General features: G+C 41.7%; 1 protein-coding gene across 3 annotated transcripts in view; it reads left to right on the forward strand.

The window, feature by feature from the left end:
- Positions 1-23047, forward strand: part of ATP8A2 (ATPase phospholipid transporting 8A2) — a 693132-nt gene that overhangs the window by 494854 nt on the left and 175231 nt on the right. The window contains exon 34 of one of the 3 annotated variants that reach the window (XM_006159536.2): positions 3930-4034. The exons of the other annotated variants lie outside the window; for them this stretch is intronic. Within the exon in view, the coding sequence (XP_006159598.1) occupies positions 3930-3953 (24 nt within the window). The 3' untranslated portion in view covers positions 3954-4034. Of the gene's footprint in view, positions 1-3929; positions 4035-23047 lie in introns of those variants that run through there. 3 annotated transcript variants of the gene reach the window in all.

Raw genomic sequence — 23047 nt, forward strand, 5'->3', positions numbered from 1 at the left:
CTCTCTGTCTCTCTCTTTCTGGTGAGTGCACGTGCCCTATAGCAAAAACTTCTCAAAAAAAATTTTTTTAATAGTAATAATTAATAAAATAAAATAGTTATTTTTTAAAAAGAATTTTAATATTTTAAAGATCCTAGATGGGATATTTCTCAGTAAGTTCTGTTAATCATCTGCATCCAAATCATCTGGGCTGCTTGCTAAAAAGAACACTTCCAAAAAAAAAAATGTTCCTGCAAACACACACACACACACACACACACACTTGAAATCAGAATCTATTTGTGTGGGACCCCAGCATCTGAATTTTAATAAATTCTCAGGCAGTTCTTTCCTCACTGTCTGAGAACCTCGACCCAAAACTCCTAAAATATCATTACTACATTACAGTGTTTGCTCCGGTGCTGGATATGACAGGAGGAAATGGGACACTGAAAATATTGCCAGCTGGTTAATTTCTCATGCACAGTGGCTGTGCTAAACATGGCCAGGTAGCACCAGTGGCCACCTAAAAGTGGCTATCTTTCTGAACTGGGAATTGTACCAAGAGACATTTCATCGTTCACCATGGAAAAATACTTTTCCAACTTCAGTGTTTTCCCTTTAAAGTTCTTTTCATTGCTAGTAAAAGAGGGGGAAAAGCTCTTTCACTTCAAAGCTTACAAACTGCTAACTTTGTCTGTAGTGCCAAGCCCCAGCCTCCAGCCAGTTTCTAACATATGACAAGCTTATTTTTAAAATCCTAAATACAGAAATAGGCTTACTTTTGGATCTTATGTACACACTTGTGTATGCACATTGCGATCTCAGTGTCTCCGTGGACTCAGAGTCAACAGTAGGAGAAATGCTTTTGCCATGGTTTAATCAAAGCAGTTAATTACTCATCTTTCCGATTAATTGTCTCCTCCTGGATTTTGAAGCCAGTGTGTTTGCAGGCCTAGGTATGAACATGAAGGGGAGAAATTTCCTCCCGAGTTGCACATTCTCTAGGAGGGGAGCCAGGAAGTGAGGGCAACATCGTGACTGCAGCCATCGTGACTAAGCTGTGGTTCCAGAGTGTTTCTGTAAGTTGGGGGCTTATGGGCTGGAATCACATGATGGTTAGGAGAGGACATTTCCCTGAGTTAACGTCCTGCCTGGGACTTGATTGGTTGTCCCCAGTAACAGTTCACTGATAGCTAAGGGTGCTCTCTTGGTATTCACACACGTGCTGTGAATTGCACAAGAGAGTTCCAGCAAGCTCCTAAAGGGAGCCATTTTTACGCCTAACTCTGGGGAGGTGCTTACTCGCATCCCCTCTGCTGAAGTGAATGGTTCAGAAACCCCAAAGGAGAGGCAGTTGGTGTGCTGTGGTTTCTGGGATAGAAGTGAGTTTGCTCCTAAAAGAAACCCACCAGAGAGAGAGCCTGCTCTTCCCAACAGTGTGGTTGCTGCTGTGATGCGGGAGTTGTCCAGCCGCAAGAGGAACAGCCACCCTCAGGATCCTACTGCTGGCGAGGAAGGTAGAGAGAAAGACAAAAAGACAAACAGAAACAGAAGTCTCTTTATAATTATTTTATTATTATTTAATTGACCAATAAAATAAAAAAAAACTTGTGAAATTGTTGAGACATCAAGTGAAACCAGCCGTGAGGCCCATCCCAGGCAGGACTCTCCAGGGGGTGTCTCGTCTTGTGTGTACTGCCTGGCCCATGTGTGTGTGTGTGTGTGTGTGTGTGTGTGTATGTGTGTGTGTGTGTGTGTAAAAGAACAAAAGAGACAGAAACATTTTTCACCTGAGCGTGGGTTTTGAGTTGTTCCTTTATCCACACGAGAATATGGTCAACCAAGGGAATGATTCTTAAAAAACAGAAACAGGCGTAAGGCTTTAGCATAGCATTATTATTACTGTGTTCAGAGGTACAGATTGGGCCCTGTCTGGTGGCACAGAACGTAGCAAACTGAACTGCAGTGCAGGAAGCCACATGGCCAACCTGAGTTTGGATCTCTAGCCTAGTTGGCCTGAAACACTCCAGGTACACATGTGTTCAAGATCCTGATAAGTCAGAAGGCTGGGTATATAGGGGGCCGGCAGGTGGCGTGGTGGTTAAGGATGCTGGACTCCCACGTGGCTGACTATGGTTTGAGTCCACGTGGCTGACTATGGTTTGAGTCTGGGACCTGGCAGCTTGCTTTCTCACTTTCCCTCTCTCTCACTTTCTCACTCTGCCCCTCTCTGTTCAAATATAAATAAATAAATGTTAAATAAAATAATTCTTGGAAAAAAAAAAAAAGCTGGGTATAAGGGATCATGGCATAACGCTGCCCTCTCAAGGGTGCTTTGTTCTCTCTCTAAATGTACCTGTGCTTGCTATCATGAATAAAATGATAAGCTCTTTTTTTCTCAAGTTACAGATTAATTTAAAGAATTGGTAATTTCTGAAATTTAGCATTGAACATTGCAATTATTGGTGCTTTAAATAATACTATCCCAGGAAACACCTAATGTGAATACCTTAAGCTTTTTGAAATTGCCTTTAATGAAACAATATGACTAAAAACCAGTCCTGTTTTCTCCACGTGTTGTATTTGAGAATGCTTTGGACTGCCTAGTGAGAGGTGGCCAGCCTTGTAAGGAATAAAACCCTATCAGCAGAGATTGGTGTTCCAGTTTGAAATAACATCCTGGCATCTTCTTTGTACAGTTTCCTGTTCCAGTTTGAAATAACATCCTGGCATCTTCCTTGTACTGTGTCCCTGAGCACTGAACATGGTCAAATTCTCTGTTAAAGTCCAATTTGCATTTTGGCTTTTAAACTTGGACATTTTCTGGAATAGTAAGACTGACTTGCAAGGAAGAATACATAGTATTTCTGCATGACATTACTCTCTGAAGAAATAGCAATATGAGCAAAATTTAAAAAATCACAGACTTCTTGGTTTCTCACTTATCTGCAGTTCTCTATTCCTGCATCTACCACCCTCTTTCTGTGTGTTTCCATCCTGGAAGTTTCCCTGTACCAGCTCCGAAGACAATCAGTAGAAATGTCCCCACCCTTAAAAAATTTTAAGCTATAACAATAAGAAGTTTTCCTGGTTAATGAAAAGAAATAAGGATGTTTACTTGCCCAGAGCTGTCTACGTGGGTTCTCACAGCCTGTAAGTATTTGGGCTCTCAAAATCAGAAAATTCAGGCTTCCATCAAATAAGAGTTGTATCAGAAAATGGCTTTTGGAGTGGTTACCTGTAATGCCTAGTTGTTTTAATTTTTCTTCTGGATAACAAGCAAGGAAGAAAGTATATCTTTAAAAATTGGAAGCTCCTTGAGTGGTTTCAGGTTCCCTGTACAGGCAGTAATGAGCACCGTACCCCTCTGTCCTGAGGGCTTCTCTGCAAGGCCTGGGGGACCACGGTGTCAGTCTAGATCAGCGGGACCCAAATGAGACTTTTTTCTATTCAGTACAAATCCTAACTGTGAACATAGGTTTTGAACTAAGTTAACCTAAGACATTTAAAAAGTCAAGCCTATCACTCGTAACATCTATACTTGTGTTTCTTCTAAGATTCAGTTTTTTCAGGTATATGAAGTATATAATGTCTGGTTTGGGATTCCATAGGGAAAGTATAAAACAAAACAAAAACAAAGGCAGGTAAATAACAGTAGGCGATGGACAAAGCATGTCCACATCATTATCTGCATGCATTCGATGACAGGCATCCTGGACTCGGTACCTGCTCACTCATTAACCTGCGGCCATATGAGGAAACGGACATCTAGAGAGAAAGGATCGGTTCCTTGGTCAGGCAGGGAGTGGAGGAGCAGGGTTTGCTCCCGGCATCTGTCAGACTCCAGCCTGAGTCTCCACACTTGGTCATTTTGACAAGCACCTAGGCTGATAATGACCCTGATGCTAATAACTATCAGTTAATTTTCCTTAAAAATGTTGTTCCAGGGCCAGGTGATGGTGCAGCAATAACACAACCGGGCCCACATGGAAAGGGTCCCCAAGTCAGCAATTCAGACTGGCCAACCCTAGGGGCGATTACAGCATGAAGATCCTGATTGGGGGTGGGGTGGGGGGATTCCTGTATCTATTTCTCTCATTCTCTCATGGAAGAAATAAATGAATAAGCTTTTAATATTGTGACTTTTATTAAAGTTAATCTGCAGTGACTTTGCAATTTTACAAGATTTTAAATATATAAATCAATGTCAATTAGAAGACATAAACAGACTTTGTATTTGAGCCACAGTCTTCTGTCCAAGAACCCCAGTCTTCTCTGCAGTAAATAAAGCAGGTTTCAAAGAACAATCTTTGTTTAAGTGCATGATGGGAAGCTTTAATATTTTAGTCCCTGCTCTCCCTCCGCTGTACGCAGTTCTCTTCATTCTGGCCGTTTGTTTTAGCCTGGCCTCTCACTTCAAGGATGCTGTGTGTTAATGAGAGGCCAGGCGGCTTTGATTATGAGTTATTTTTTCCTTCAGTTAGAGGTTTTGTTGTGGTGTTGGCATTTGTCATTCATTCTGATGTTAATTTTTAAAATATCTGTCAGCAAATTAAAGTACACATTACATGCTGATTTTGTTTGTGTGCAGTATTTATGCGCAGAGGTCACAGAGTACGTTTGATGTGGTTTTGAACTTTTCCTTTCTTGAAACATGCGGAACTGCGTACACAGGCCGGGCCGCTCTCACCGAGACGCTGCCTGGGGGCTTCCTTCTCCAGCTCTGCACAGCAGGTGGCTGTGTCTGAGGATGGTGACCATTGCCACAGTGGTCCCACCCAGGGGTGGTGGGGGCCTTCAGCTTGATCATATTTAAACGGCAGAGGCCAGGGCCAGAAAGTACCAGAGTGGTTGGGCCTCTGGACTACCACATATCCAACTGCGGTTCAAGTCCTGTGCTGGAAAATCACTAGAGATGGGCTAGAGAATTACGCCAGGAGCTTGTGCACGCATGACCAAAATCCCAGGAGGAGAATGGAGGAGAAGGATTGTGGCATGGCCATCCCCTAGGGAGTGATTTGTCACTGAGCCTCTCACTGTCTGCCTCTGATGAGCGCTCAGGCTCTATGGGAAAGACCTAAAAAGCAAATGTAGGACATTACTTTGGTTAGTAATATCTTATACATTTGCTTTAGCATTTCGTCTTTGCTTAAGTCTTCATGATAGATGGAATTGTTACTTTTCTTTTTGTCCCCCGAGGAAATCAAAGAAAAATTCAATACAAAATTCCTCTTGTTAAAAGAAAAGTTAAAAAAGGTAGAGGCTGGCACCGCAGTGCAGCAGGGAAGCACACTGCATTGGGGGCCATAACCCACAGGGCTAGATACATGGCAGAGCCCAGTGCCAGTGCATATGGTGCATGCCCTACATCCTGATGGGTGAAAGAGTAGAGGAGAGAGGATTGAGGTGTGTGACTTCACTTTATGGGGAGGTGCTCACTGCCCTTCTTAAGCTCCCTCTAGCCAACACAAATGCCCTCTGGCAATGCAAAAATAAGTAAATAAATAAATAAATAAATAAAATGTTTAGAGGACCCTGACAAAGGCACCAAATAAAGATTTATGCAAGAAAATATAGCCTAGGGACCAGCAGGTGGTGTAGTGGTTAAGACACTGGACTCCCACATGGCTGACCAGGGGTTGCGTCCCCGACCTGGGTCCTGGACCTAGCAGCTTGCTTTTTCACTTTCCCTCTCTCTCTTTCTCTCTCTCTCTGGTGAGCACATGTACCCTATAGCAAATTTAAAAATGATAATAATAACTATAAATAAAATTAAATAAATAATTATTTTTGGAAATAAAAGAAGGGCCCAGCAGATGGAGTAATGGTTATGTCATTGGTTCAAGTCCTGGACCCAGTGGCTTAAAACTCACTCCGGGTGCATGTGCATGTGTGTTCAAGATCTAAGAGGAGAATGGAGGAGAAGGAATTGCAATGTGGCTATCCCCACTTGATTTCTCACTTTCTGTCTCTCTGGTGAGTGCATGCACCCTATAGCAAAAATCTCTCTTTAAAAAAAAAAAAAAAGAAAAGAAAAGAAAATATGACTTAGATTAGTCTATAAAAGTAAGAAATAGAAACATAGCACGCTATTAAGCATGTGCCGAGATTTTTCTTTTTCAGATCAATGATGATGCAAAAACTACTGTTGACAGTATCTAAGAAAACTAAAATGGTAAACAAGCTTAAAGTAGGTGAGCGTTTTCAGTTACCATTGTTGCCATCTGCATTTTAAAATATCCACCTGTCCATTGAGGAGATCGGAGGATGCTTTTCAAATCTGGATTCACCAGCTATCATAAGTAGTTGGCATTTCTTTGTCTAAAGATAGAAATCTAGCTGCCAGTGTCTGTGCCTGTCTGTGCACTTTGATTCACAATACGTGTTTTGTGATGATCGTGACCTGATTTTGATAAAGAATGGAAACTGGAAAGGGGACATATTTAAATGTGCAGGTACTTTTCAGTGTGCTCTGAAGGCAGCCCACCTGCTTTGCTCAGCAGTGGCAGCAGCAAGGACATCGCTTGCCTGCAGGGTACGGTGGCACTTCCTGTCTGCCCTGGTCCTTCTCCCCTTTCTTCTGGTTGTCAGATCTCTTCCCTCTTTCAGAATGTGCATTCAGGTGGTGCTAGTTCTGCCTCTGCCCTGCTTCTGGGGTCTGGCTCTATAGCCTAGGCCTGGTCAACCCGACTTCCGTTCCCCGTCCACGGCCATGATTCAGGAGTGGGCGTGGTGCCGTATGCTGGGCCCTGTAGAGACAATGCTAGGATGTCTTTATAGACACTGATGGGGATGGGGAGCTCTGCTACTGCGGGGTGTGTTAAATGAGAACAATGTCAGTCTGGAGCTGCCACGCCCACAGCAGAGAGAGTGCCTGACTCAGAATAAATGCAGCAAAGAGGAAAGCCACAGTGAGAGCTGACAGCATTGAGCTTGGCCCTGAACCCAGCGCTGCCTAAAGCTGGAGCCATCTCTGAACTCACAGAAACCCCTAAACTAATACAATCCTATTTTTGCATAAGACAATTCAGGTTGGCTTTCCATTACTTCTGAGAGGAGTCCTAATTAATGAAGAAATGAATAGCTCAAGTTACAGACCCGAAAGGTAGAATGGTCTGGATCAAGGTAAGAGAACTCTCCCGTCCCTTCTGGGCAGTTGGCACTGTTGTTACGTAGCCGAAAAGCAGCTGTGACTTTTCCTGCTTCGATCTACCGCGTTAGAGTATGAAAGAACTTTTCCTACGTTTTATAGCCTTAGTATGTCCCTCCCCCAGATCTCTACCCACCCACCCAAGAAATAGTAGATAGGCTTTGGTAAACACTAATTGTTGGAAATAGAGATTGAAGGAAATAGGAGCTTTCTCTTGTTCTCAGCAGCCAACAATTCAGAGTGGCTTAGAGTCAAACAGTCCTGAGAAACACAGTCCAATAGAAATATCATTGGCGACATGTATGTAATTTCAAATGGCCCCATTAAAAAAGTAGAAAGATGGGGCCGGCAGGTGGCATAGTGGTTAAGGCGCTGAACTCTCACGTGGTCAACCATGGTTCGAGTCCCACATGCACTTTTGGGTGCATGTACGTGCATGCCCAGAATCCTGAGAGAAGAATGGAGGAGAAGGGATTGTGGCATGGCCATTCTCCATGGGGGGAGGGGAGGGTTTGCTTTCTGTCTCTCTCTCTCTCTAGTGAGTGCATTCTCCTTATAGCAAAAATCTCTTAAAAATAAAGGCAGAAAGAAATAGGTAAAATTAATTTTATTAATATCTTTTATTTAGCCAAACATTTCCAAAATATTATTCCTTCAAATACAATCAACATGAAAATGAAATCATTAGTGAGACATTTTGCTATCCTTTTGTACTAAGCCTCTAAATCAGCCCAGTGTTAACACTCACAGCACAACTCAGGTCAAACTAGATCTGTGTCAGGTGCTCACTAGCTGCAGCTGGCCAGCGACTGCCACATTGGACCACTCATCTCTAAACCAACAAAGATTTAGAAACACAGATTCATTCCCCAAAGCTAATTTGGTGCAAGCAAAATCAAGAGGTAGAAAACCCAGACACAGATAAGATTAGGATCTGGGAGAAGCTTGATCCTCTGGGTTTCTTCCAGACAGAGTGTACACTGCCTGACTTCTATTGTAGTCACTTGTAATCAAAAGGGTTTGACTCTTCCATAAGACCTTCCCTAAAAATAAAACCCAGGGACAACTGAGCTGTTAGTCCATGGGTTTATTCATTGCTTTCAGTAGTATTTATAAACCAGGATTTATTAAGTATGAATCTGACTTCAAGTATTTTTTTCCAAATGTTGGCCAAGATCCCAACCATTTTCTCCCTAATGTTGGAAGGAAGAGGGAAGCACCTAGGACTTTGGTCATATTTGTATCATCGTACAACCAACTGAGTAACAAAAATCTATGCCACTGAAAACAAATGAAGACTGTCCTTTCCAAGTGGTTATTTTTTCAATAAGTGCCTATTTCTACACAGGATTTTATTTCATCTTAAAAGTTTATGGACCCCTTATATTTTTGTCCTTGATTTTCAGACCTCTCCCCCCGCCCTATCTTGATGAATCTAAGCCCTGTTGTTTTTCCCCCTAAATGTCTGTAAGTATATCTCTTTCCAGCCAGCTCCAGTCCTGTCCAGTTATTTTGTGCCACATTGTTTCTAGCCCAGACAACTGCAATAGCCCCGTGACTGGTTCTTAACATCCTGCCTGTTACCGCCATTCCTCTGCCACTACCAGGATGATCTTTTAAAATACAAATCGGGCCTAGTTTCTCGTTTCATGGTGTGCCCTGTTCAGCTCCCACAGGGCATTGGCACCTGCTCAGCTCTCTCACTGCCTTGGTCTCTGCCTTCTACCTCATTAATCTTGCACAGTTTTCAGATCTCAGACAAGTTATTGCTTCCCAAAGGAAGCCTTTCCTGTCATGCCTGACCTCCATCCTCCTATTCCATGTTCTCTTAACACCATTCACCTCTCCTTCATTGTATATACCACAGCTGGAAATTTACATGTGTGTATGAGACAGATTTAGGGTGGCTACTATAAAAACAACAAAAACAAATAAGTATTGATGAAGATGCAGAAAAACTGGAATCCCTGTGTACTGTTGGTGGGATTATAAAATGCTGTGGAGGTTCCTCTGAAATTAAACACTCCATATGATCTAGCAATCCCCACTTCTGGATATTGAAAACAAAGTCTCAAAAAGATATTTGTATGCACATATCCATGGCAGCATTATTCAAAATAGCTAGGAGATCGAAGCAACACACGTGTTCACCAACAGATGAATGAATAGCAAAATGGTGTAAACACAAAATAGAATGTTATTCAACCTTAAAAAAAAAAAGGAAATCTTATCATATGCTACAACATGGTTGAAAATTGAGGACATTAGACTAAATATGTCAGTCACAAAAGACAAATCCTATATCATTCCACTTGTACGCGATATCTAAAGTCGTAAATTTCATAGAAACAGGAAGCAGAATGGTGGTTGCCAGGGGCTGTGGGAAGGAGAAATGAGGAGTTGTTTAATTGGGTGTTGAGTTGTACTAACACAGTTTTACAAGGTGAAAAGGTCTCAGAAATCTGTTGTACAACAATGTGAATATAGTTAACACTCCTGGACTGTATGCTTAAAGATGACTGAAATAGTAAATTTTATGTTTTTACCACAATTTGAAAAACTTGTGTTTTTTAAAAAAGTTTCTTTTTAAGGAACCAGCAGTTAGCGTAATGGCTATGTCGCTGGACTCCCACGTAGTCGACCGCGGTTCACGTCCCGGACCCGGTGGCTTAAAACTCACGCTGGGCGCGTGTGTGTGCGTGCCCAAGATCCTAAGAAGAGAATGGAGGAGAAGGGATTGTGGCGTGACCATCCTCCCTGGGGGGTGATTTCTCGCTTTCTGTCTCTATGTCTCTGTCTGTCTGGCGAGCACACGTGCTCTATAGCGAAAAATGTCTCCAAAAAAAAAAAAAAAGTTTTTTTTCCAAGAGCAAGAGGGAAAAATAGAAAGGGACAGAAAGACAGGAATCTGCAACAGAGTCTTCACTGGCCCGACTGGGTTGGCCCAGATCTCACCAGCACGTGAGTACAAACCCTCTGTGCTCAGGAAGGACCCAGAACACAACTCAGGATCTGTCGTGTGGGTGTAATTGTGCCGCCACTGCACCACTGCCTGGATCCCACAGATTTTCTTGACATGGGTTCACAGCATCACTCTCTCCTTCTGAACTAGCACTCATGTTTTTCAGCAGTTGGTAAATTTCCATAAATGAATTAATAAAGTGAAACTAAACAACTCTTCATGTAGAATTGGGGAATGCAATTGGTTCTATTAACATGCAGATATGGATAGTGATTTCAGCAATAAGGCAGTAAAGATGTTCTGCTGAAAATTTACCCTGGTAGAGCCCCTGTATCCTTCTCTCTTTTCTTTCTCACTCTTTCTGTCTCTTTGTCTCTGTCTTTTCATTTCTTTAATTTTTACTTTTAAAACATTTTTTAAGGTAAAGTTTTTTCTTGGCTCTGAAATCCTTCTTTATCTTGGTAATAATCTCCTCCCCTTTTCCCCTCCCATCTAGGCAAACAGAGAGGGCAGACCAGAAAACGACTAGTCTGCCGTGAGACCTGAGATATAGCGATTTTATGCAGCATGCTCACAACGCGTGGTTTTCACTTTTTATTTAATTAACAAATAAATATTTTTTTGTTTGCTTGCTTCTTCCATTTTTCTTTTTTTTTACTTTCTGTGTTTTCTCATCCTTTTTCTTTTACCTCATCACTTTGCTGCTCATCTTCTACCCACTGAGTATCTAGACAAGTCTAAAAGTTGCCAAAATCCAAATTCTATTTGAATCCTCATATTCCTCAACTCCCACTGAATCTGTGACACAAAGGGAGAAAAATGCAATGCCAAAGAGTTTTCAGATCACATCCTCCTGTGTGCTTCTGATTGCTCAGATTGATCTTCTAGAAATTAGGAAGAAATGAGTAACTCATCAGATGACTAGAAGTCACCACAGGGGCACAAGTAGTATACAAAACCAAGAAAATACCTCATCCCCAAGAGAAAAGATTAACTTCTCTTTATCCACAGACAGTACAATGGAACTCATGAAAATGTCTGATAAAGAATTTAGAGTATTCATAGTGACAAAACTAACAGAGTTGGAAGAGAAGAGAGACAATGAACACCAGAAGAAAAAAGCCGATGAGTCCCAGGAGGTGAGAAAGTTCTTGTGAGAGCTGAAAGAGGAAATACCATAAAAAAAATCAAATGGAACTGTTGGAGATGGAAGCTATAATACAGGAAGTCAAAACCTCCTTTGACAGTATTAAAAGCAGACTAGATCATACAGAAAGCGGAATCTCAGATGTAGAATACAGGATCGCTGGACTAGTAAAATCCACCATGAAGACTGAAATAATAGCCCCCCCAAATGAGAATAATATACAAGAAATATTAGATACCATTAAACATCCAAACATCTGAAAAATAGGTATCCCAGAAGGTGAAGAGACTAGTAAGGGCATTGATAATCTATTCCATGAAATCCTGCAAGAAAACTTTCCAAACCTAGGGAGACATTCAAAAATCCAGACCCAAGAAATACAAAGGACCCCAAATAGGATCAACCCAAAAAGATCTCTAAGACACATAGCCAGAATGACCAAAACCACAGACAAATACAAGATGCTCAGACTGGCAAGAGAGAAACATCAAGTTACCTACAAAGGATATCCCACCAGGCTAACAGCAGACCTCTCATAGGTAACAATGTGAGCAAGGAAAGAATAGGAAAATATATTCAAAGTGTTGATTGAAAAACAATTTCAACCAAGAATACTACATCCAGCAAGATTATCCTTCATATGGGAAGAGAAGACAAGAACATTCTCAGATAAACAAAACCTGAAAGAATTTACCAACACCAGACCAGATCTCCAAGAAGTTCTGAAGAGAGTGCTATCCTGGGAAAACTAAAGTCATACACACAGAAATAAGAGTTCTAAAACAGCTAAGAAAATGACCAACTTAATGGTAGAGACAAGTCCAGTGTTGAACGTTATCTCCCAGAATTTAAACAGAAAGATTGAACTAAAACAGAAGATAAAGTACATGAGTTTGAACTGGCAAAATAGAACTTTATGACTTTTGACTAAAACATTACTGACCTTCTATGCTGTTTCCCACTGTTAAGGATTTTGTCTTCTCTTGAGTTGTGGACAGGTCTATGTACTTACTATTCGAACAGAATCCTAACCTGTTTCCTGGCTTTAAGTAGTAAGCAAAGTTCTCTTAACATTTTTTAATTTTTATTTATTAAAGCTAAAATTGCCTTTCTTGAAATTAAAAAATGTATTTAAAAAATAGCTATTTAATAATCACAGTAAGCTATTTAGCCTCAGCTAAGTGCTATTTTATAGTATATTCATTCTACCCACAGAGTTTCATGCCTGAAGTCAGCTTTTGTTCACAGATAAGTATATATCAGCTGAACTTACTATTGAAAGTATTTAGATTAATTAAGATATTTTGTGAATCAGTACAATGTGGGAAAGAATAAAGGAATGGAAAGCAACTGCAGATACCAGAGACAGGGTGGGAGGAGGATGGGAAATGGTAGAGGGTGAGAAATGGGGGGAGGGGAGAATACACACACATACATATATATATATATACAAGAAAGAAAATAAGCAGATAAGAAATATCTACACATAAGTGATTGATACATTATGAATTTTGCAGTTCATTATGAAAGAACTGTGCTAAGGGACCAGCAGATGACATAGCAGTTAGGACGCTGGATTCCCACGTAGTCGACTGCTATTCAACTGTCCTAGACCCAGTAGCTTAAAACTCACTCCAGGCACGTGTGTGTGCATGCCCAAAATCCTTAGAGGAGAATGGAGGAGAAGAGATTGCAGCGTGGCCATCCTCCTTGGGGGATGATTTCTTGCTTTCTGTCTCTCTGGGGAGCACAACCGCCTTATAACAAAAATCTCTCTAAAATAAATAAAGAAAATAAGTGTGCTAAGACCAGCAGTTAGTGTAATGGCTATGTCATTGGACTCCCATGTAGTCAACCGAGGTTCGAGTCCCAGACCCGGTGGCTTAAACTCAAACCGGGCATGTGTGCATGCGTGCCCAAGATCCCAAGAGGAGAATGGAGGAGAAGGGATTGCGGTGTGGCCATCCTCCCTGGGGGTGGGGGGTGATTTCTTTCTTTCTGTCCCTCTGTTTCTGTCTTTCTGGTGAGCGCAAGTGCCCTATAGCAAAAACCTCTCTAAAAAAATTTAAAACAAAGAAAGAAAGAAAGAAAGAAAAGAAGCATGCTAAAAAAGCAAGTAGCACAAACCTACATTTCCTGCCCCCAAAATGGTAGATCGTTTCCAGTTAAAATTTTGTACTGGTTTTTGTTTTTAAGGAATTATTTGATTTAACTTTATTTATTTATTTATTTAAATTTGACCAGAGAGGGACAGACTGACAGAGCATGTGAGACTGAGAGAGAGAGAGAGAGAGAAAGCAAACCCCAGGTCTAGGCCTCGAACCGCAGTCAGCCATGTGGGAGTCCAGTGCCCTTAACTGCCATACCACCTGTTGGCCCTAAAATTTCAAACTGTTTTAGCCACATGGGTGATAACTCTGATAAAATATTCATTAATGGTGGTATTTAGAAAGAGTTAATGGTCACAATTACTTCATGGATACTGTTTGTTTTGGAGCTAATATGGAAGATAATCATGGAATCAAGATGGATTTTTTTAAGTACCTAATTCCAGGAGGTACCAAGTGAATCATTATAGTTTAATGATGAGACTAAAACTGAGGAAGGTTACTGGGTTGTAGCTGACACTAGCAGAAATCTGCCTACACTAAACCAGCAGCATCTCTGGGATGATGTTCAAGAGGTTGGCATTTTCGAAGTAAAAAATATAAGCTCTTAGTTGGAAAAAAAGTTTTTGGTCAAGAAGTATCAGGCATCGATAGTGTAGAGAGCAGCTGGCCTCTGATAAATCTGGGCTGATTTCATGGAAGAAGCGGAACTTCTCTGGGGGGTAGTTCCTGAGCAGATCAGACAGTGAGGCATTCCAAGCTCACAGATTGCCTTGGAAGAGCTTTAAAGGGATGGGTGGGTTTGGCCCCCCGAGAGTTGAGTTGGGTCGTAGGATTTTAGTGTTGCAAAGAGTAATATTGCAGGGGAAGAAAACCTGGGTCTGGGAAGCCTATCCCCAACACGGCATCTTAATTAATGGGAAGCAAAGTTGGAAGAGCCGGGATCCTGTGTCTAGTCAAGCCAAAAGAAGCAAAGGTGGAGGAAGAGAAAAGAGGGAGGAAACGGTGATTGATAACCGGGAGGACAGTGCCTTAATGTGATGGAGAAGGCCAGGTGTCACCATGGAACCTGGAAGGAGAGACTTTAAACATTTCACTGCCAGAAATTGCAGGCTTGTTGAGAAGCCTTCCTAGCTATGGCATCAAGCAAGAAAAAGAATGACCATGACAAAAGGTCCCGTAACATGGTAAGTCAGAATGTTACCTTTTATGATTAATGTGGGGAAAGTAGTTCCTAGGAACGAAAGGAAATAGAGGAATATGAGTGTTATTTTAAACTATCTTTCTGACTGTTCAGTCATTCAAAATGAATCAAAAAAAAAAAAACCAAAAAAAAAAAAAAAGTCATGACTAGGCCATAAAAAGAAAACAAAAAAATGAATCTTTCCACTCTGCAAACAGAATTCAGTATTGCATTAGGACATTATTATTTTTCTGTAATATAAACTTATCTTTTTTTTTCAATTTAAATTTGTCATTATTATTTATTTCTTAATTTGTTCTGAGAGAGACAGAGAGAGAGAAAGGGAAAGTGAGAAAGCAAGCTACCAGGGCTAAGACTTGAACCACAGGGGCCAGCAGGTGGTGTGGTGGTTAAAGGCGCTGGACTCCCACATGGCTGACCACAGTTCAAGTCCTGGGCTTGGTGGCTTACTTTCTCACTTTCTCTCTCTGTCACTCGGTACCTTTATGGTCAAATTTAAATAAATAAATAAAGTTAAAAGAATAAAAATAATTATTAAAGAAAAAGAAATTTAAAAAACTAAAAAAATTTTAAAAAAAGACTTGAACCTCAGTAGGCCATGTGAGAGTCCAGCACCTTAACCACCACGCCACCTGCCGATCCCAACTTCCTGATTTTATGTAAGTTTTTTAAAGAGATATTTGACTTAGGGTGCATGGGCTCACCAGAAAGAGAGAAAGACAGAGTCAGTAAGAGAGAAAGTCTCCCCCCAGGAAGGGTGGCCATGCCATAATCCCTTCTCCTCCATCTCCTCCTGGAATCTTGGACACATATGCACATGGCCCAGTGTGATTTTCAAGCCACTGGGTCCAGGACTCAGACCACTGTCAGCCATGTGGAAGTCCAACAATGTAACTGCTACACTATCTGCTGACTCCTCTATATGAGATTTTTAAAATCTGAGTTGAGTATGATTTCATGAAATAGCTCATTATTGCCAATGTAGTTTATTTTGATCAGAAAATATAACGTTGAGAAACAACTTTATACCAGGTTGTTGAAAAAGTCATGTCGTAATTTCTATGTTTTTCTATGGAAGATGTGTCACGACATTACTGACAACCCCATGTTATTAACAAAGTTGTCTACTTGGGATTTGTTCATTATGTTGGAAAAGAGAAATTGAGAAAGAGACAGGGGAGAATGGGTACTTTTTTAAAAAGTTTATTTCTTCTGTGAGAGAAAGAGATGGGGGTGGGGCGCCCTCAATGGGTTCTCGTGCTGTGATCCACCCCACCCTTATCCAGCCTGGACCGCAGGCACGCACAGGCTCAGTGTGTACAGGGAGGCCCTGGAACATGAACCTGGGACCTTCCCTTGGGGGTACAGTTTCATGACCACTGCACGACCACCCGACCCTGAGATAGGTATTTTTGACAGGGTCTCGCTATGCAGTGATCTTCCTGGGCCAGCCTCGCATTTAGCATGGTGCACACCACCATGGCCAGCCTGTTCACATGGGACCATGAACAGCCTGGGCCCCACACACAGCCCAGCCCCAGCCCCAGCCCCTTGCAGTGGTGCCTCCACGTGCACCATCCGCTAGACCTACACTGGTTTGTTTCAATGGTTCAGACTTCGTAGACTCGGCTTATAGAACAACATTCTTACATATGGCATGAAAGTGAATTTGACTCAAGTTTTCTATGCAGTTCCACTGACACAGCTCGCGTTCATGACTCATTCCCATTTATCAGATGTAGGCCACTTTCCTTTCCCCACACCATTTTCTTTAGGGGGGAGGCGAGAATATTAATTACTCTGTATTCCTCAGTGTATCTGCATCATCACTGAAATTGGGAGCCGTCATGTTAGAAAGTTGCAGTTTGAGTCCAGATGGTCTATAGAGCCCACCTCTTTATTCTGTAAAATTCTGATAGTGTAAAACGAGCTTCCATAAGTCAAAATTCTAAATATTGCGCTTCTAACTAAAAAAGCAGTGTGTCTGAAGCCGTGTTATTTGTGAATTCTGTGTCGTTTTATGTCAGTTTCATCAAAGTTGTCTACATACATTCATTTTATACATAGTTTGCCTTATTTAAAACTAGTTCTTGGGGCCAGCAGGTGGCATGGTGGTTAAGGGTACTAGACTCCCACATGGCTGACCGCGGTTTGAGTCCCAATCCTGGCAGTTTGTTTTCTCACTTTCACTCTCTTTCTGTCTCTCTCTGATCAAATTAAAGTAATAATAAAGTAAATAAATAAATAAAGTTAAATTAAACAAAAAAACTAGTTCTTTTTTTTTTTTTTTTTTTGAGAGGGTTTTTCTATAGGGCCTATGCACTCACCAGAAAGACAGAAGAAGATGGCCACACCATAATCCCTTCTCCTCCATTCTCTTCTTGGGATCTTGGGCACGCATGCACACACGCCCGGCGTGAATTTAAGCCCCCAGGTCCAGGACTCGAACCGCGGTCGACTACATAGGAGTCCAGCAACATAGCCATTATGCAAACTGCTGGTCCCCGAAAAATTAGTTCTTAACTGTCTTTGCTTTGAATATCTCTGTCCTTCAAACCCCAACCCCTCTCTGATTCTAGTTCCCATTTGGTAGTAGTTACGCATGGCTACTTCCTCTCAAGTTCCCTGATCAAGTGCCTCTTTGAATTTGTGTGCACTACCCTCACAGCTCGAGTTTCCGTTTCAGTTTGTCAATCCCAGTTTTGCCAGGAGACCTCTCTCAAGCTGTTTACTGCCGAAATCACCATCACCGTGAATTCTAAAGCCATTTTATAAGCCCTGAGTCCCCCAGACATGGCCTGGAAAGTAGCTATGATCATTAAGGACTCATTAAAGACATTATTTAGGACACGCAATTGCTGACAAAGGGAAATGCTCCTTTTCTGGCAACTTCCTAACAGAGCCTCTATTGTGTACAAAAAGAGAACCCTCAAAAACCTGAAATGCATGTCAGTCTTAGACAATTGCTTAAGAAAATAATTTGCTAACTGAATTGTAAACAAAAATGTAACCATTTAACCACTCACTTCCACCCTGCATTAAGGAAAATGGGGTTTCAGTTGTTCCCTTTACTGTCTCTTCTTAAGGACAGTGTCCTTTATTATAAGTAGAAGATAATTCAGTGAGTGTTTAAGGAATAGATGACCAGTTAGAACAAAACCAAACAAGCCCCTACACACACACACACACACACACACATACCTATCACCAACCAGACTTCTTCAAACGTGCAGGGTTACTGGTGGTTTTTTGTACAATTTGCATCAAAACTAGCCACTAATATTATGGGACATGACCATAGAGTGAATCTAAATAATTGTGTCTGATCCCATGTCATCCACATGAATGACTTCCTCCTACCTTGGTCTCTGAACTCTCTAAAGCATAACTCTCTATCCCTAACATGTTCCTCTCTACCCAATGCCAACATTCCATTCCCAGCCACTTGGTTAAAACTATAAGCTACTGTCCCCCGCCCCCGTCCTCCCTCATCACCCACATCCATAGAGTGACCCAATATCATTGATTTTTTACTTCCGCAGCTGTGTTGTGTTACATTTAGAGCTTTCCACCACCAGTCTTCTTTCCTATTTGCGATTTATTCTCAGAGGACACAGTTTGCATGCATCCTTGGTCTATAGGAAATGTAAAAATGGCAGGAGAGGGGCCAGCAGGTGGCGTGGTAGTGGGGGCACTGGATTCCCACATGGTCGACCACAGTTCAAGTCCCGGACCCCGACAGCTGGGCGCATGTGCATACATGCCTATAATCCTGAGAGGAAAATGAAGGAGAAGTGATTGCGGCATGCCCATACTCCCTTGGGGATGATTTCTTACTTTCTGTTTCTCTATCTCTTTGGTGAGTGCATGTACCCTATAGCAAAAGTCTCTCTCAAAGGGGCCAGCAGGTGGTGTGGCGGTTAAGGGCCTTGGATTCCAATATGGCCAACTGCAGTTTGATTCCCGAGCCTGGCAGTTTGGTTTCTCACTTTTTCTCTCTCTCTTTCTCTCTCGCTCTCACTCAGTTATTCCCTTTACTGTCCCTTCTTAAGGACAATGGTCAAAATAAAATAAGTAAACAAATAAAGTTACATAAAATAATTCTTAAAAAAACAAAAGTCTCTCCTTCCAGAAAAAAAATGGTAGGAGAGGAGAAATCATTTGGCAAGGATAAAAATTTAAGTAAAGAGCCAGGACTCAGGATACCCTCTTCTGTTGTGTCTTTCCACCAAAGAATGTTGTGAAACTGAAACTCCTGTTCTCCACTAGTGTTTCTTTTAAGAAGTTCTCCAGTAGTGGGGCTAAATGAAATTTACTAAGGGTTGGCCATTGACCTGGATCTTTAATGTTTTGGGCTATACTGTAAATATGCTAAATTTTATTACCTATGCCAGTTAGGATCTTGGGTTGCAATAAACAAACAAACAAAAACAATGGCTTTGAGTTAATAAACAAGAAATGGAATATATAAGGATTACTGTATAGCACACACAATACACAGAAAGATTGAAGAATTGGGGTCAGAAAACTGGTAGGACCCAAGGAGACTAGCCCAGACCACCTAGTCAAGATATGACCCCGGCACCACTGCCATGGGAGCACACCTCTGCTAGAGATGCTGTCTGGACTCCACCACTGCACCCCAACCTCAGAGTACCCAGTGTAGACAGAACAACTGATGGATGAGCCCAGGTCTCCTGCCACGCCTGAGTTCTTTCCTTCCTGCCATGGTGCTTCTAGCAGATTTATGTGAACTGGCCCAAAGGTGTTCTAGAGAGATTCTAGCAATGCTTGCATTTCCCTGAAAATAATAAGAGGATAAATGTCTTTTCCATTTGGTATTCATAGTGGGAAGGGAGAATCTTAGAACTTTTCTTGAATAACTTCTTTTAGTGAGGAGAAATATTTTCCTAACTCAATAGATGATTGAGGTAGGTTCCAGAAATACAGGAGGAAGAGATCAGAGATGAGCATAGACCAAGTAAGAGCCACCCACTTTCAGTAAAGAAGTCCAGAGCTTGGAGAAAAACAGACTTGAGCTTGAGCTTGGGATACTTTAAAAAGGTAGATGGTTCAGGCTAGGTCATGTCATGGTGGTTAAGGTGGCTGGATCCCACGTGGTTGACTGTGCAGTTTGAGTCCCAGCCCCAGTGACTTGAAAAACATGCTGAGAGCTTGTGCATGCATACCCAAAATCTCAAGAGGAGAATGGAGGATACGGGATTAGAACATGGCCATCCCTCCTGGCAGTGGAGGGAGATTTCTACTTTCCTTCTCTTTATCTCTCTCTCTGTCTCTCTCCAACAAGTGCATATGCCCTATAACAAACAAACAAACAAAAAAGCTAGATGGTTCTGTGGTTTGGATAATGACTTGTCTCCCAAGAGTTCTTGTTCTGGAAGCTTGATCCACAATGTAATGGCATTAGGGGGTGGTGACGTTTAAGAGGTAAGACCCATTGGGCAGTGTTTGAATCATAGTACTACTGCCCTTATAAATGAATTACTGCTGTCTTATGAGAGAGTTCTCACTCATGGGAAGGGGTTAGTTCCCTAGACAATAGGTTTTTATAGAAGTAAGAGCTGGAAGCCAACAGGTAATGTAGTAGTTAAGATGCTGGACTTACACATGACCAACTGTGGTTTGAGCCCTAGGACTGGTGGCCTGAAACTCACATTGGGCACATGTGCTTGCATACCCAAAATCTCAGGAAGAAAAGGGATTGTGGAGTGGCCATCTCCCAGGGGGTGATTTCTCACTTTTCCATTCACTGTTTCTCTCCAGCAAGTACATTCACGCTATGCCAAAAACCTTAAAAATAAAAATAAAAAGTAAGAACTGCCCACAAGTTGCTCTGTCTCTGCATGTACCTTCTGGCGAATGTGCTTTTCTTGCCATGCTGAGATACAGCAGAACCCAGGGAGATTGTGGCCACATGCTATTGGACTTTACAGCTAACAGAATCATGAGCCAAATAAACCTCTGTCCTTTAAAAATTACTCGGTATTTCTGTGAGCAACAAAATAATGGACTAAGACAATGGTAAGGAGGAGGTGGATTCTGAGCAAGAGCCATGGGGGTGTGGGCCTCTCCACAGGATGGATCAGCCATTATGATGGCCTATTTTTGGCAAAAGGACAATGGTGGATTATCAGATATCAGAGAATCCTAATTCAGAATTAACTTTATATAATTATCCACAATTTGTCAGTGTCTAAAGTAATTTGAGTAATAGTTTTCCTTTATTTGTGCTTCTAGAAAATTCAGCAGCTAATCCATAAAGGTTGCCTCTTGGCAAAATTGCTTTAGTGAAACAGCCAAATGTTCTTTCGGGTTAAAAAGTGTCATTTTTTTGTTTGTTTTCTCAAGATGCTGTCAAATCAGAAGCAACCCAAACACACACAGAGAAAAACTGTGATTAGCATTATTTCATTTTATTAATGAAAACACTGTGGTAGTTTCAACCTGAGTGAATGAGTTACTGAAACCAAAGGAAGTTCCTCCCTAATCATAATCTTTACAGTGAAGCTTTCAGGGGTAATGAAAAGTTTGAGATGGATTTTGGTTTTGCAGCAGAATTTAGGCATTGTAAGGACCTTTCTAAAACACATTTATATAAATCTGCTAGAAGAACCTTTACAATAAAGAAATAGTATTGATTAGCTACCATTTTTCCATTCCCTAAAGTGGCTATTTATTGTTACAAGTTATGTATCTCTAAATGGAAAAGGCAAACTCACCTATCCCTTCATGCTCCCAGAGCTATTCAACACAAGTTAATCTTTTCAACAGGAGCAGCCAACTTTTCTAGCAGAGGAATTTGCAGTCTTTGTGGTTTGGGTAAAAAGGTGGTTCATTTTACCGGTTTTTCGATGAAATATGTTTCATGATAAATTCAATCTTTCCTCAAAACTTTCCCCAAATCTACTTTTCTGTGCAAAATTCAACATGAAAGCCTTTCTCTATTGAAGCAGCCAAAGACTGAGTTTGTGTGGACCTAGGCAAACAGTTTCAGGTCCAAGGTTAAGGATATTTATGGCTGGAGGTATTACATGTATTCGGATCTGGGAAGAACAAAATCCAGTGTGTTGACACTAGTGTTCAAATACATTAATGTACTTTCTTTTGTTTTAGAGGGAAGTTTTGTTTTCTCTTGGCCCTCATTTTAATCCTTTTCCACACTTGGTAAAATATGCAAGGATTCCTTGCAGGGATAGCTAGCAAAGGTAGACAATGTGTTAATACACAAGGAGATCTGCTGGCTTCGGTGCGCAGACTTCAGAGAAAGTCGCTTGCACTCTGACTTTGGCACAACATGCAGGAAATTCCTCCCTGGGCTGCCCAATGCAATAAACAGACCTCCTGCATCTAACCACATCCACGCTGAAGTTTCTCATGCGGGGTGACTTTTGCTTTTTGTATAAAAGTTTAGGGTCCCGATATTTCCTATTCCACACTTTCTTTATCTCCTAGGCTTTGGAATTTGTGTAGGACCGTGTTTAGGGCTTACTGGGAGTCATGGCTTGATAATTCTGTGGTTTTTATGCATGGAGAAAAGGTAGACAAGATAAACACATTCTCTACAGAGATAGGTACATGTAGATATAGACGTAAAGTGTGTGTGTGTGTACACATGCGTGTATACAAAGGGACTTCAACAAGTTCATAGAGGATGGACTTAAAGTTTGAATTTATTTGGGTGACAAAAAAAATTTAAATCTATGCTTGGTTTTTTCATATTACACATTTTCCATAAACTTTTAAAGATCCCCTCCACATACCCAGACGCACACACACATACGCATGCTTTTGATCTGCCTTACCTGACATCAGAGTGATCAGAAAGGTCAGAAGTTTCCATTTACCTTTTGTTTGGTTACTCATTAACGGCATTATTACATTCATGGCAGCTGAGTTCAGTAGCCCCTGCTACTCAAAGTGCAGTCCCTAAATGGGCAGCACGGGCACCACCAGGGGCCTGTTGGAAATGCCAGTCTGGGCCGGATGCTATGTGGAGGAAGCCCACATGACTGGCCAGGGTTTGAGTCCCAGTCAGTGTGATCAGGCCTCGTTAGAAGGTACTTTCCCTTTTCCCTCTTCTCTCTCTTTCTCTCTCTCTCTCTCTCTCTCTCTCTCTCGTGAGTGCCCATTTCCTCTAGCATTAAAAAGAAAACAGAAAGGAAATACTGAATCTCAGGTGCCCCAGCCCAGAACAATTGGACTAGAACCTGTGCTTTAGCACCTCACAGATTCATAGAACAGAGGGGCCCTGACTCAGGGCCGTGTTCCAGAGTGCCTGAGTCCAGTCAGTGAGGACCTCCCCTCAAGCGTGCGAAGGAGAAAGTGAGCGGCCAGAGAGGCAAAGAGAAAGGCGAGCAGGGAAGGACATCGCCTGAGTCAAATTATGCTCATTAATTCAATTTGAGGCAGGAATGTGTGTAAATAAACGCTGGCAGCTGCAGCGGCCCTGTTTCCTGCAGGGCTCAGGCAGGAA

Source organism: Tupaia chinensis, unplaced genomic scaffold, assembly GCF_000334495.1.
Source record: "Tupaia chinensis unplaced genomic scaffold, TupChi_1.0 Scaffold000634_1, whole genome shotgun sequence".
Taxonomy (NCBI): Eukaryota; Metazoa; Chordata; class Mammalia; order Scandentia; family Tupaiidae; genus Tupaia; species Tupaia belangeri.